The following is a 13,180-nucleotide window of genomic DNA, read 5'->3' as shown; positions in this document are numbered from 1 at the left end:
TGATACCCCCGGACCCGGATCTAGACATTGGCTCGCTGCCGCCAGAGAAGGTCCGCGGACTCATTGTGGGACTTTCCCGTATGAAGCTGGGAACACGACCGACAGGCAGTCGACGAGGCATATTGCTGCCTCCAAAGAGCGCCTCGTCAATGGGACCCCCTCTTTGCCTAATCGCCCACATGTCGTAAGAAACCTGGTCCATCTCTATCGGGGAAAGGCGCGGTGAGGGCTCCGTCTCCACCATGGACGGTGCTCGTCGATGAGGGAGACTTGACCTGACGCTCCCGCTGTTGCTGCTCAAAGGTGTGCCTGCTGAGCCAGTCGCTGTCGCATACCGAGGGTTTGAGCTTGGGTTTCTAGACATTGGCTGCGATGAATACCCATTTGGCGGCGGAGGATTCATAGGACTTCCCGACCGATAGTTGTCTCGATATGTGCTAGATGGGACGGGCCGCAACGGAGGCGGATATCCCACGTTCTCGGCGGGAAACACGTTCAGACTTGGGCGACCGAGACATGGATCAGACTGAGAAAGAACATCATCGTAAGACTCTTCCTGGTATGTGTACGGTGGCTGGGAGTTTGACTGCCGATCGAGGGGATGCTGTCGCAGACTACTCTGTTGGTTTGTAACAACGGACAATCCGGAGGGAAATTGTGGTGGGTAAGCCGGGCCCGGACTGGAGTTTGCTGTTCTCATGTCTTCCCGGTATGTGTATGGGAGTTCTTCCGACGATCTCGGAGCGGACGAGATCGATGAGCCGCTGGAGGAAACCTTCCCCTGAACAGATTTCTCGTGACGCTTGTTCCCGCTGGCTGCTTTCCCAAGTCGCTTGAAGAAACTTTGAAAGGACGGTTTCGAAGTGGGTTCTTGACCTTGCGACTGGCGAGACGGTTCAGTCGGTTGAGACACATTGCCAGAACCAGTTGACTTTGGAAATTGGTTTTCCTTCAACCTGAGGGCGGCGGAAGGCGTGCGGCTGTTCACGGTCTGGAGGCTATAGACGGACCGATCGTCGTAAGCAGCTGTCCTGTCGATTGTCGCGGCCCGTGAAGGTGGAGAAGCGAATGTAGGAAATGAGGGCGTCTCCTCCTCGACCGCGGTTCCTGACACGGCCTTGGCGTAACTTGAAGCTCCGAGCATCGAGATTGGCCTTACAGATGTACCGGCACTGGAGCTTCTGCCCTTGTCGTGTATATGGCCACCGCCACGAGGTGGTGGCGGTGACCCCTTTTTGATGTGAAGGAGTTCGGCCTCAGCTTCGCTTCTTGCGGAAACCTTGGAGTGACTGGGTGATCTGCCTCCTCTGGAAGATTGAGGCGGGGTGATGAGGCCTCTTGCAGACTCCCGGCTAATGCTCACACGAGGATCGTTTATCGCTGCGGCAGTCTCTCTCCATGCTCCTCCACGATCATGATAACGCCTCAGTGACCTTTTCTTTACCGACCGGTGTTTGGTCACAACAGTCCACGGAACATCGGCCGTGTCCTCATATGGACCTTCTTCAATGTCGGGCGGGTATGGAGTTATGGTTCGATCCTCGGACCCCTGGTACTCGATCGAAGACGCCTGTTCATCCACATAAGGCACATAAGGCATGTGGAAGTGAACCGGGTTATCCATTGGCCGCGGCAATATGTATTCTTGCTCCAACTCGAGCGAGTAGACCCCTGGTGATTGAGGGAGCACAGCGGCACCAGAGGCGTCTGTGGAATGTGACGATAGGCTGTTCATGCGCTCGAAGACAGAATTATGAGCAGCCTCCTTTCCGTCGATGATTCGGGTAGATACGGTTCTCTGCAAGTCGTTGAGGTCTGCGGGTACCTTCGCAAGTCGTTCTTCCAAGTCTCTTCGAGCAGCGACAAGGTCCACGGGTCCGGTTCTATTCCTCAACGTCAGTACTCTTCACTGAATTTTTCGTAGAGTCGTATCGAACGAAGCGAAAATGGTGATGACAACGAGATAGCAACGAGATTGGATATCCGGATATACAGCCGTAGAATTTTGACAGGATATCATTGCATGACAGGGGCTGCGACGGGACCTTTAGATAGTTTCCACTTACTGCGAACTGGGTTGCTCTGTAGCCTGGTGAGTCGGGCGGTCGACGGCATGGCGGTCAACAAGATCCTTCAGCCTTCTGCCGTGCCGGATATATTGTCTGTAGTCTTCAGGAAGGCCAGTGGCAGGCTCGTCGTTTATCCTGGTATAGGCCTCGTCGAACGACGCGCAGAAGACACGGATGGCCCGCTCCAGCCAGAAATGCAGCTGTCCCTCCTTGGCAAGATGTTCAATAAAGAACGCTTGAACAATACTGTGCACACGGAGTGTATCCAAAGGCTCCGGAGCCGCGTCGAGACCGCTCTGTGAGCTTGAGGAAGAGACGTCATCGCTCTCGTTTCGTTCAATGAGGGCGAAACTTATCAAAGTAACAAAAGTTTGTGTCAAACTCCTTCTGCCCTTGGATGTTTCCGTTTTCACAGGTGTCCGCTTGTCCAAAGCTCCTAAACCGAGAGCCAGTAGCTCAACTGGTATAAATTGGCTGAAGAAGGAGAGGATGTAGATCAGATTCAACGCAGCGTGGTTACCACGGGTCTGCAACTGATCTCGAATCGCCATGTATGCAGGAAGCTCGCCAACTTTCGGCGAATCCCGAAAGGTCTTGAGATACTTTGCAAGCGGTTCCCGTGTGGTATTCATGTTCACAGCAGCGGCATGAATCATCAGAGGGAGGCGACCCATCAGCTGTACCAATTCATGAGCCCGTCTGAGATCATCAGTGTTATATGGCTGTTTCTTTCCCATCTCTTCGAGCAACAACTCCTGTGCGTCTTGAATTGGCGGCAAAGGCAACTTCATCATGCTGGGGTTGTCAAGAAGATGAGATCCAGGATCGCACCGATCAGTCGATGTGTAGATGAGACTGCTGTTTGGCCGGTCGGGTATGTATCGGAGTATGGCTTTGTCGTTGACGCGAATACCATCAAACACTAGCAGCCAATCGCTAGACTCGTTGAACCACCTTCTGACGATATCGACCATGTTGTGTGGGTTTAACAAGTCATTCTTATATCCTTGAGCAGCCATGCCCTTGATAGCCTGGGTCTTCGCGATGCGCCAGAACCCGTCTTCCATGTCTTGCAACGTGGTAGACCTGATCCAGTACACGCCCCCAGAATACTGGTCCTTGTGATTGAAGTAATACTCTCGAGCAAGATGCGTTTTCCCGACACCAGGAATGCCATGTATTAAAACCGCAGACGTCCCTTGTGAACGCCTCTTCGGGTCTTTCAACAGCTTGTGAAGATCTGCAAGGTAGTCCTCTCGCCCTTTGAAAAACGAGTTGGGTCGGAATCGGTCAGGATGAACATGATGAGGACCGGAGTTCAACACTTGGGGGGCAGAGTCAGAAACAGAAGCGCACCGGGTGCTTTTCGTGTCAACAGGTGATGATTGTTGAGCTGCTGGAAGATATCTATATTCTAGATGCACATGTCAGAATAAATATTCATAATTGACTATCCATCGTCGGCATGGTAATTCCGAGAGAAGGGAATAATACCTGAAATCACAGTCTCTGAAGGACTGTTATACTCGCGAGTGATCTCGGCTGCTTCAGATTGTGCTCTAGCCTTCCTGTCGTCCAGTTCAATGTCCCAACGGGTTCGAATGACTGGCGGGGCTTCTTCTGCCCACGTCCGAATAGCGGTTGAAACGTTTCTGTATCCTGGAGCGCTGCTACTGTTGAACTTGCACATTCCGGAATGAGGGGCCTCGATGCCGTAGTAAACAACGCCTGGCAGTTGTGGACTGGCCGAACTCGCATCCACCACCGTCATCGTCGTTCCTTTGATGTCGGTCTTGTGATTTTCATGGGCCATGTGGATCTTGAAACGCTGGTAAAAGTCGAGGAAGTGGCTATTGATGTTTTGCAGGGTCTCGTTGTCCTTCTTTAAGGTTTTGAGGAGGACCGACTCGCTCTCGAACATTTTCTTGGGTGCAATGGCGTCTGCTATGTTTTGCAAAACGACACCCCATGTTGCCATGCCAGATCCAGTGTGTGGCGTGCCCAGGAAAATGATTCCAAAGGTGGAGACGAAGATAGACCTGGCGTCCTCTTGGTTCTTGTCTCTCAAGTCGTTGGAGTACATGAGGGCACGCTTGACAAGAATGCCACCCAGGCTGTGTGCGACGAAGATGATGGGGTTCTTGTCTGTGTGTTCGCTCTTACGATAGAGGGCGAGGTTCGTAACCAGTGTCTGAGCATGTTGGTAGATGAAGTTGTCGCTTGCACTTGCACTTGCATGGCTTTTACTGGTTGTATAGACGTCTGCGTTGTAGCCATAGACCAAGATATTGGCACGGGTCTTTCCCAGGGATTGCGGTAGTAGATCTGTGGGCCAGAAGACACCATCTTCATGTTGAGATGAAGGTGAAGGTGAAGTCCATGTACTTTTGGGGTGCCCATTTAGACCATGGACCAGGACGATATCGACGGAGGCGTCAGGATGGGTGAAGACGGCAGTGATTTCGTAGCGTGCAACTTGCTTATTGATGGACCCCTGTGGCAGTCAGTATCGCGAAACTGTATTCATTGTGGAATTTGTCGGCAACAACAAGAAAGGAAGCGAGCTGACAGGCGAGAGAAGCAGAAGGTGAGGGAGAAGGTAGAGGGGGTGTGACAAGGATGCTGACGAGCATAGCGGCGGGCCGTTCCGTAATACAAACAGGAGGGGAATGAGATAAAAGCTTACCATACTTGCATGCTCGAGTCCGAGTCAGCAGCAGGGGGGCTCTCTAACGATTGCTTATTTTCTTCCTTCCCACTAATGCAGCTTGGTGTTCTACAATTTGCTGAGGCTCGCAGGTTTCGTTGACTTTGCGGCTCAAAGTAGAGTCAAGTTTGGAGGTGGAGGGGCCGTCTTTATAGTGGAAAACCCCTGCCGCTTGAACGTAGAAATCTAAAGCTGAAAGCCAAGATGAGGCGGATAAATGTTGCGCGTCGAGTTGGCCAAGTAGGTACCGTCCAGCGCCTCGTTCTCAAGTCATGGGCAGGCGCAGCGCCATAAGTAGGCTGCGAGAGTTAAATAACGTAGAAGGCAGACAGGCCGGAGATGTCCCGGTGATGGAGTGTAGCACGCCGGGCGAGTTGGTCACACTGGAGCCGCGGTTAAGCCCGGTGGAGAAAGGAAGAGAAGAGATATCACGAGCCACGGCGGACGCGGAGAGAATTCAAGCGATGATCAAAGACAAGAAAGAAGAGACAAGGTCCAGCTTGAAGACTCAGGGGGTACTTCGTAGGCTTGAACAGAAGGATGTTCCGTTGAAGGGGTGTTTAGTTGGGACAAGTGCGTTGTGATGGATAATGGAACACCTGTTGTGAAGTGGCCCCTGCCAGGATGATTTTGGGAGGTCAAGTTAACCCCAGAATGCAACAGGGAAGGCAGTTTGGGCAGTTTGGGGGAAGGATTCGAAGATCCATTGGTGCCCTGGCCTTGCTAGTTTGATAGTGTAGTCACGTCACGGCACATCATCTGCAGGTGCGAGATGGCCGGGGTCCTCCACTATCGATGCAACGACGCCTCATCCGCCTTCCGACTCTGAAGGCACACCCACAAGTCCACGACATCCCAAGGAAGAGGAAGAGAAAGAGGAAGAGGACGATATTGGAGGGCGGCAACGACGCCACTAGAGACTTGCCGTTTTGAAACATACAAACGGCGCCACCGATTTCGTCTCTATTGCTCTTTTGCTCTGCTCCTCTCGTTCTGTGTCTCTGACATGCCTGTCTCTATCCATCTCCATCCTTCCCGCAGCCCGCAGCAAAGCGAGAGACATTCGCTCGCCTCTGTGCTGTTTCTGTCATGTCGTCCAGAAGCTCTCGTGAGAGCGATGGCTCAACGTCCAGATTTGCTGCATGAGAATTGTCGCGATCAGCGAGGCGCTTGGTCCAGGCCGCGTACAACAACAAGCAACACGAAGAGTATGCGCCCGAAAAGACAGTGAAGTGTACTGTGAAGGCGACGGCGCCGCCGCCCTGTCACTTCCGTTTCGATTTCGGTGAAGGCGCAGGCGCAGGCGATGAAAGAGAGTGACAACGTAAGCAGCAACGACTGTCGTGATAAAACGTTGACTCACCCTGCTTCGCTGAAGCTGAGCCACTGAGCGGTCCACCAACGAAGAGCGAATGAGGAGACATGGAGTCCTACTTGGGGCGAAGAATCCGGTTGCCCTCGCTCTATGCCGATGCGCGAATGCGCTGCACACACCAGGCTGGTCTGGTGACTCAAAGAGAAGAGGCCATATCGAAACAGCTCTCAAGCTCAAGCACCCACAATATCGTTGAGATAAGGTATGGATAACCAGCCTAACGCAAGCCACTGTTTTGTCTCTCTGTCTCGATCCCGCCCCTACCAGATATGCATCATGCAGCGCCGACACGGCCGCTTGTGCTCTTAGTTTCTGCTCTTAGCACAGCACGGGCCGGGCATCTTGGCACATGTAACTTGACTTTTGAACACACTCTAAAGCGGGTGAACCTCGAAAAAGGCGCTTCGTTGGTGGGTTCCTGTGACACAACGCGACGCCTTCTATTATCTGACACTTTTTGACAGCCTGACGACAATGCAACATTAAGTTTTGGTTTGCCGGCTCTCAATAGACCTCACACGACTTTTTGCTCCGTCAGATACGACTCTCGAGCAACACGGATTTGGTCGCATCACCTCTCATGGTTCCCAACGCCATCCGATGATACGGTGAAGAATCGGGCAGCTGACCTACGGCAAGTGGATCTCCCTCCGATTATCGTGAGTCCGTGACGCCGTCTTGACTCAGGACGGCGCCTACAATCTCAACGGCTGCCATCGGAACCGGTTCACGACACCAACACTTAACTACTGCCTTGGTCAAGAGGGACAACTACGGAAACTGAGACTTTTAGACCGCTCCTTTCGGCTTCATTACGAAATGCAAGCGCCTGGTTTTCGTGTTCCCGTTGCAGCCCTTCCAGACGAAGCCTTGTGTTATGTCGCTATTCCCGGGCTGGGCGTACAAGCAGCCACTAACCCTTCAACATTGCAGCCCAGAATACGGCTTGTTTTGGTCGGGGCAACGGGAGTAAAATTCATATTCGTGGGAGTCATGGCAAAGGTGACGTTTTGATCTCGACCCCCTCCTCATGGCCCCATTTGTCCCGGCGGTTTGACTTACACCGAATATTGAGTATCACAGAGTTTCCTTGCCTCATAGCTGAAGTCCCTTCTCTTTCGTCCGAAACCACTATGAGACGAACATGTTTGTCAAGTGGCATTTACTTCGGATCAGAGTTCAGCCTCGCTTGAGTCTGCCTATCAGAGTACATGAACACGCAGTCTTTCAGATATATCGAGGTCACTATCCGCCGTATGAACTCTGTCAATGTATCACGGTTCTTAAAATGATCGTCAAGGATGCAACATTCTGCGGTCCTCGATAGCTCCTGAAGTATGGGCGTGAACGCCTCTGACGAATCAAGGTTTGATGCTGCGTCTGCTAGGTTGCACAGAGCTTTGTGAAGACGACAATGTTTCTGAAAAATAAGTCCCTGATTATGAACCTCTTTCCCATAAACAGTATGAGAGTGTCCTTGAGTCACGTTACAGTCACGACGTCAAAAAGTCTTCTTCGTAGGCGCACAATTGTGCGAGCTGTGCACGATCCCGACTGTCTGGATAAACCATCAAGGTTTTGGCACGGGCTCGTACTACAGACGACTCGGAAAGTTGATTGAGGCAACATGACACGAAACTTTGAATTGGCGAGATCGCGAAGGCAACAGTTGGCGTGGAGTATAACGCGCCTTTCCATTCTTTACGCAATTTGCTGAGCCACTGTAGAAAGTCCGCAAATCGAGACCTGAAAAGAATTAGGCAAAGGAGACATGTGCTTCTCACATGAATTGGTTGTATCTGTCACTTGCAGGAAAATAGACTTGAAGCGAGGCCTTGACTTACATCGACGGTGAAGTTCTCTCCGAACTTTCAAGCTACATGACGCCTTACACGAAGTCCGTGGTACACCAAAAGCTTGTATCATTTCTCTTGCAACTTACCAACCAAGTACCAACAACCATACATCTACAACACTCGGTTCACAATATACCAAAACAACAATAACAACCAGAAAACCAAAACCCCAGTAATCACCCCAGTACTCACAATCCCACCCTTCCCAGCACCCGAATTCGCAGGCACAGGCGGCGCCCAAAAGTTGCCCGCCTCAGCCTGCTCACTCGCACCGTAAATAGCCCACTGCACATCGACATGGTTCTGCCGATTCGCCCAGCAATGCATCATCCCGCTCGCGCCAATCTGGCCCGCGACGTCGTAATCCCGCACCGCGGTGCGAACCACCTCCGCGACGTCCACGCCGCCGACGTACCACCCCGTCATGATCCGCGGTAACGCATCCGCGTAGGGGGGTTTGATGCCAAAGGTGCAGGTGCCGTGGGAGCGGATGCCGAGGATGGTGGTGTTGTCGACGAAGCCCTTTGCGTACCAGACGTAACGCTCTTTTGCCGCGTCGTCGGCGAGGGCGAGGCAGTCTGTTGTCAGGGGGGATGTGGCGCGGGTTATGCCTGTGAAGGAGGAGGCGCCGCAGACTTCGTCTTCGTAGCGGCGGTTGCCGCGGTAGAAGGTTGGGCTGCTTGGCGGGACCCAGACGAGGTCGTTTTTGTCTGGTGTTTGGAGGGTGGAGATGGTGCTGGGGAGGGTGCCGGAGGGGGCTGGAGGAGGTGGGATGTGGTAGGTTATGTTTGTGCTGTTTGTGTAGTTTAGGAAATTGGGTATGTATAGTGTGAGGGCCGGTGTTATGTTGGCGAGGGTGAGGAGGATGATGGGGAGGGATGTTAGTTTGGTCAGCTTTGTGTGGAAGCTTACCTTGGACTTTGATATAAGTCGTGATGTTGATTTTGGAGGGTGAGAGAGGGATGAACTGTGCTCGTTAGTTGAGGTTGGCGTGGAGGTATACTTACAGGTTTTGATGGTGTAGGTGTCGATGTCTAAGTGATAGAGGAAATGGTGTATTGTTGTGGAGTGTTTGTGTTTGCTGTCTGGCCTGTCGAGAAAAGAATCAGAACGAAAGCCTCGGACAGGACCTTTGGTTATGTAGTTCAGCCTTCGAGGCATTCCAGTGGAACGCCTCAAGCTCGTTGTGAACAAGAAGAAAGACTTATGGTGTTCAGACAAGAGACTGAGCAGCTATCAGGTATAAAGAAAGACAAGGCCATTATGGAGTAAGCATAGACAGTATGGCTAGAGACTTTAGAGTCTTTTGACTCGAGAACGATGCTTCACAATGGCTTTGCTGCTTCAAAGAACACTGTTGTCGAACTTCGTCTTCTTCCTTGTTGGTATCAGATTGTCACAACTGGCTTCGTGGCTGGCTTCGAATGTCTCAACGCCACAAACAGGGCGCAACGGCTATTCAAACATCGAGAGAGCACAGGAACAAGACACATATGCTTGCTTGTCAACGTGTTGATTGCATTTGAGCGATTGACCGCGTTGAAGCAGTCAGCTACCTAAAAATGGCCGCAGTTGAGAACGCCACCCCCAACTCCCGCCTCCAGAATTTTTGGTTTACCCTTCCCGGTATTTGTTTTTTCCGCTTGAAAATATTGCAACGCCTATGTAAAATGCAGCAGTGCTCTTTGAAGCACCATTTTCCCTTTGTTCATGAGCCATGTTAAATGTCATGCGCGAAACCCGGACCCCCCTTGACGATTTGGGTCGCCCCACGCTTATTCCCTTCTGAACCATTTTTGTTGAACTGAGCCTAATCAAAGCCCAGAGTGGTATATATCGATTCCCTCCCTTGATCTACTCTTTTCCCACGTCGCTCTCCCTAGCATACGTGGACTACACTAGTCCCCGCAATCCGCTGGCATGATTTAGATGCCAGCGTCGACACGCCAGCCCTCGACAGGGAGGGGGAAGCTGCCGCTCCACTCGGCAACCTCCTTGCGGAGGTTGTTGATCTTGGCAACCTGGCCGCCGGCGACGGTGGCCTTGAAGTCCTTGAGCTTGTTGGCCTCCTTGGGCAGAGAAGCCTGGACCTCCTTGCAGATCTTGATGGACTCATCAATGTAGTTGGCGACACGCTCGAAGTCGGCCTCTCCGAATCCACGGGAGGTCATGGCGGGGGTACCGATGCGGAGACCGCAGGGGGTAAGGGCGCTCTTGTCGCCGGGGATGGAGTTCTTGTTGCAGGTGATGTTGATCTGCTCGAGAACGGCCTCGACACGGGCACCGTCCAAGTTGAACTGGCGGAGGTCGACGAGGACCATGTGGGAGTCGGTGCCGTCGGCGACGAGCTTGTGGCCGAGGGCCTTGAACTTGTTCTCAATGGCCTTGGCGTTGTCAATGACCTTCTGCTGGTAGGCCTTGAAGTCGGGGCTGGCAGCCTGCTTCAGGGCAACGGCGAGGGCAGTGATGGTGTGGTTGTGGGGGCCACCCTGGTGACCGGGGAAGACGGAGAAGTTGATGGGGTTCTCGAGGTCGTAGAGGGTCTCCTGGCCCTTGGCGTTGACGGAGCGCACGCCCTTGCGGAAGAAGATCATGGCACCGCGGGGGCCACGGAGGGACTTGTGGGTGGTGGTGGTGACGATGTCGGCGTACTCGAAGGGGGAGGGGATGACGCCGGCGGCAATGAGACCGGAGATGTGAGCCATGTCGACGACGAGGTAGGCACCGACGGAGTCGGCGATCTTGCGCATGCGGCCGTAGTCGATCAGACGGCAGTAGGCAGAGGTACCGGCGACGAGGACCTTGGGGCGGAAGAGCTGGGCGTTCTTCTCGAGCTGATCGTAGTCAATGATGCCGGTGTCGAGGTTGACGCGGTAGGGCATGGTCTCGAAGTAGGTAGAGACGGCAGAGATCCTGTTGGGGAGGAGAGTTAGCTATGATTCTTCGATTGAGCGTCACATCCGTATGGCAACGTACTTCTTGGCGGGGGTCTGGTAGCCGTGGGACAAGTGACCACCGTGGGGGAGGTCGAGACCCATGAGGCGGCCGTGGACGGGCATGATGGCCTGGTAGACCTGGAGGTTGGCGGGAGAGCCAGACAGGCACTGAACGTTGACACCCCACTTGGAGGAGTCAAGGTTGAAGGCCTTGAGGGCACGGTTTTGGCAGAGGATCTCGATCTGGTCGATGTGCTCGTTGCCACCGTAGTATCTGGCACCGGGCTGGCCCTCGGAGTACTTGTTGGACATGGGGGATCCAAGGGCATCGAAGACGGCACGGGAGGTGACGTTCTCGGAGGCAATGAGAATGATGGACTCGCGCTGGCGCTTGATCTCGTCCTTCATGATCTCGGCGACCTCAGGGTCGGAGTCGATGAGAGACTTCTCCAACATCTATCGGTGAGTCAGTATATAGGCCTGTAAGGCATGGCGGGGCAAAAAGAGTAGACTTACCTCCTTGTGGGAGACGGGGAGGGAGTAGGAACCAGTAGCAGCCATTGTGATGTGTGGTGTTACGAAGGATCGTAGATGTGAAGTTGAGGAAAAGAAGAAAAGGGATTCTCGCAAGCAATGGCAAGAAGAGAAGTAGATGTAGGTAAAGAAGAGGAGGAGAGGGAGGCCGGCAAGGTTATGAAGGGATGGGAAAAAAGCTTGAGAAAATTTGGCAGAACATCGGAGGGAGCAAAATGTGAATCGAATGCTGAAGCGGTGGGGGTTAGCGGGGTGTGATTGGCGGGGTCGAGCTGTAAGTACCTTACCACCTTACGCAGTATGCGGTGGAATTGGAGAAAAAAACTAAAAAAACTGGCGCGGACCCCTCGATAGTCGACTGATCAGTGATGGCTTGACAATGGACAAGCACCACCGCTACGGAGTGCCTATGGCAGGGACAATTCGGAGGCATTTGGTTCGCTAAATTGGGATCGCTCGACAGTTTGCGACAGCGAGCTTGGAGTACTTTGGGCCTTTGGTGGACTCCCCTGTGGTTCCCGGTTGGAACGCTAAAACGGCGCTTCCCTGACGTTCCCTGAACTCACATCCTGTGGCGGGTCTCGTCGACTCCGATTCTGGAACGGTTCCACGAGTCACCGAGGGAAACGGACCCCATTTCACAACGACGGGGGTGCAGTTGGACCGTTTAGCTGCTCGTGCCTCCCCCGCCTCAACCGTCTCAAGACTCGAGAGCTTCAGACAAGTACGGAGTACTAGGCTTCGGGTGAGCCGGGACAAACACGAGCGGACCACTTGTGGCAATTGAATTGTGACTCAATATCAGTCTCATAATTATTCTCCGAAAAGAATAGTAATTCGCACACTTTCTCTCGATTGATGTGCTTCGTCGGTGAGTTCCCAGCCACCTCGTTCTCGACAAATTGGGGGAAAGGAAGTAAGGGCCTCATGTCGAGGAAATCACCCGAGAAAGAAGAGTCATTCTTGAAACAGACAGCAGTATTCCGTCTCCGCGCTTAGCTACAGCTTCCACAACGTATGGAAGCTCTGTGCTTGAAACGCCGTAGTCAGCAAGACAGGCCTGCCTTTTACTTGTGAGAACTATTCATCGCAGCGTTGATGCAGAACCACTATTATTACTGTCTACGCCAAAGACCCCATGAAGTGACAGTTGCGATGTCGGCGGAAGGTGAGAGAGTCAAGACGGTTGCATTTCTCTTAGCTCATTTCAAGAGTATTTGTGATTGGCCAATGTCTGAATCGCAACTCTAGATAATTCAAGACTTTTCACATCAAACTCTATGCGGCTTTGACGTGAACCATAGGATTCCTGCTTTGAGTTGAGGCAATTGCAAAGGGTGACTTGGGCCAACACTGAGGTAATTGTGACTACCTACCTGCGTGCAGTTTAGTCCATCTCCAAAGCGCATTTGGCGCGAGAGAACCTGGAAGGCCTCGATCCCTAGCTCAACATGGGTCACGCTCTGCTCTTGGGAAATGCTGACTCATCTGGATCGCATCCACATTGGCCCCGAGCTCCGAGACAGTCTACTCCCGGTCCGTACGGAGTAGGTACCTAGGGGAGGATGCTTTGGCCTCAGGTACCAAGGCGCCAGCCAAGACGCAGGCACCTTGGCTCCCAGGCACGCTTTGGATGCAGGGTGCTAGAGCAATAAGGTAAGCAAGTCAAGCTTGGCCCACGGATACCCGAGTGAGAGAGAGTC

At 52.9% G+C, this 13,180-nt stretch overlaps 5 protein-coding genes across 5 annotated transcripts; 1 reads left to right on the top strand and 4 right to left on the bottom strand.

Annotated features, from left to right (window-relative positions):
• Positions 1 to 1,412: 1,412 nt before the first annotated feature.
• On the bottom strand, positions 1,413 to 4,758 carry BDP81DRAFT_447830 (lipa and NB-ARC domain-containing protein; the record flags this gene model as incomplete). The annotated part of the gene is made up of 5 exons (XM_060592226.1): positions 1,413 to 1,438; positions 1,501 to 1,883; positions 2,067 to 3,483; positions 3,564 to 4,563; positions 4,756 to 4,758. The coding sequence occupies 5 exons, from the start codon at positions 4,756 to 4,758 to the stop codon at positions 1,413 to 1,415; spliced, it is 2,829 nt and encodes a 942-aa protein (XP_060447540.1).
• Positions 4,759 to 5,543: 785 nt separating this feature from the next.
• Positions 5,544 to 6,632, bottom strand: BDP81DRAFT_422990 (uncharacterized protein). The gene is made up of 3 exons (XM_060590045.1): positions 6,616 to 6,632; positions 6,141 to 6,353; positions 5,544 to 5,915 (listed from the first exon to the last, which is right to left on the bottom strand). Exons 2-3 carry the CDS (start codon positions 6,198 to 6,200, stop codon positions 5,793 to 5,795), a joined length of 183 nt encoding a protein of 60 aa, XP_060447539.1. The 5' UTR covers positions 6,201 to 6,353; positions 6,616 to 6,632; the 3' UTR covers positions 5,544 to 5,792.
• Positions 6,338 to 7,601, top strand: BDP81DRAFT_422987 (uncharacterized protein). Its single transcript, XM_060590044.1, has 4 exons — positions 6,338 to 6,561; positions 6,616 to 6,785; positions 7,085 to 7,153; positions 7,235 to 7,601. The coding sequence occupies exons 1-3, from the start codon at positions 6,421 to 6,423 to the stop codon at positions 7,122 to 7,124; spliced, it is 351 nt and encodes a 116-aa protein (XP_060447538.1). The 5' UTR covers positions 6,338 to 6,420; the 3' UTR covers positions 7,125 to 7,153; positions 7,235 to 7,601.
• A 409-nt stretch (positions 7,602 to 8,010) lies between these two features.
• On the bottom strand, positions 8,011 to 9,360 carry BDP81DRAFT_370648 (putative necrosis-inducing factor-domain-containing protein). The gene has a single exon (XM_060586616.1). It carries the CDS (start codon positions 9,166 to 9,168, stop codon positions 8,119 to 8,121), a length of 1,050 nt encoding a protein of 349 aa, XP_060447537.1. The 5' UTR covers positions 9,169 to 9,360; the 3' UTR covers positions 8,011 to 8,118.
• A 572-nt stretch (positions 9,361 to 9,932) lies between these two features.
• On the bottom strand, positions 9,933 to 11,504 carry BDP81DRAFT_314212 (serine hydroxymethyltransferase; the record flags this gene model as incomplete). Its single annotated transcript, XM_060583976.1, has 3 exons — positions 9,933 to 10,920; positions 10,984 to 11,399; positions 11,460 to 11,504. 3 exons carry the CDS (start codon positions 11,502 to 11,504, stop codon positions 9,933 to 9,935), a joined length of 1,449 nt encoding a protein of 482 aa, XP_060447536.1.
• Between the last annotated feature and the right edge of the window lie 1,676 nt (positions 11,505 to 13,180).

Source organism: Colletotrichum phormii, assembly GCF_030913505.1.
Source record: "Colletotrichum phormii strain CBS 102054 chromosome Unknown BDP81scaffold_6, whole genome shotgun sequence".
NCBI classification, from domain to species: domain Eukaryota; kingdom Fungi; phylum Ascomycota; class Sordariomycetes; order Glomerellales; family Glomerellaceae; genus Colletotrichum; species Colletotrichum phormii.
Note: the sequence above shows the minus strand (reverse complement) of the source record. Positions and strands in the feature narration are given on the sequence as shown.

Excerpts from the sequence above, each read along its gene's own strand:
- BDP81DRAFT_422987 (XM_060590044.1), top strand. The coding sequence starts at position 6,421 with ATGCATCATGCAGCGCCGACACGGCCGCTTGTGCTCTTAGTTTCTGCT. Across the intron at positions 6,562-6,615 it reads TCGAAAAAGGCGCTTCGTTG|CCTGACGACAATGCAACATT; the intron begins GTGGGTTCCTGT and ends ACTTTTTGACAG. Across the intron at positions 6,786-7,084 it reads AATCGGGCAGCTGACCTACG|CCCAGAATACGGCTTGTTTT; the intron begins GCAAGTGGATCT and ends TCAACATTGCAG.
- BDP81DRAFT_422990 (XM_060590045.1), bottom strand. The coding sequence starts at position 6,200 with ATGTCTCCTCATTCGCTCTTCGTTGGTGGACCGCTCAGTGGCTCAGCT. Across the intron at positions 5,916-6,140 it reads GCTCAGCTTCAGCGAAGCAG|GCAAATCTGGACGTTGAGCC; the intron begins GGTGAGTCAACG and ends AATTCTCATGCA.
- BDP81DRAFT_370648 (XM_060586616.1), bottom strand. The coding sequence starts at position 9,168 with ATGCCTCGAAGGCTGAACTACATAACCAAAGGTCCTGTCCGAGGCTTT.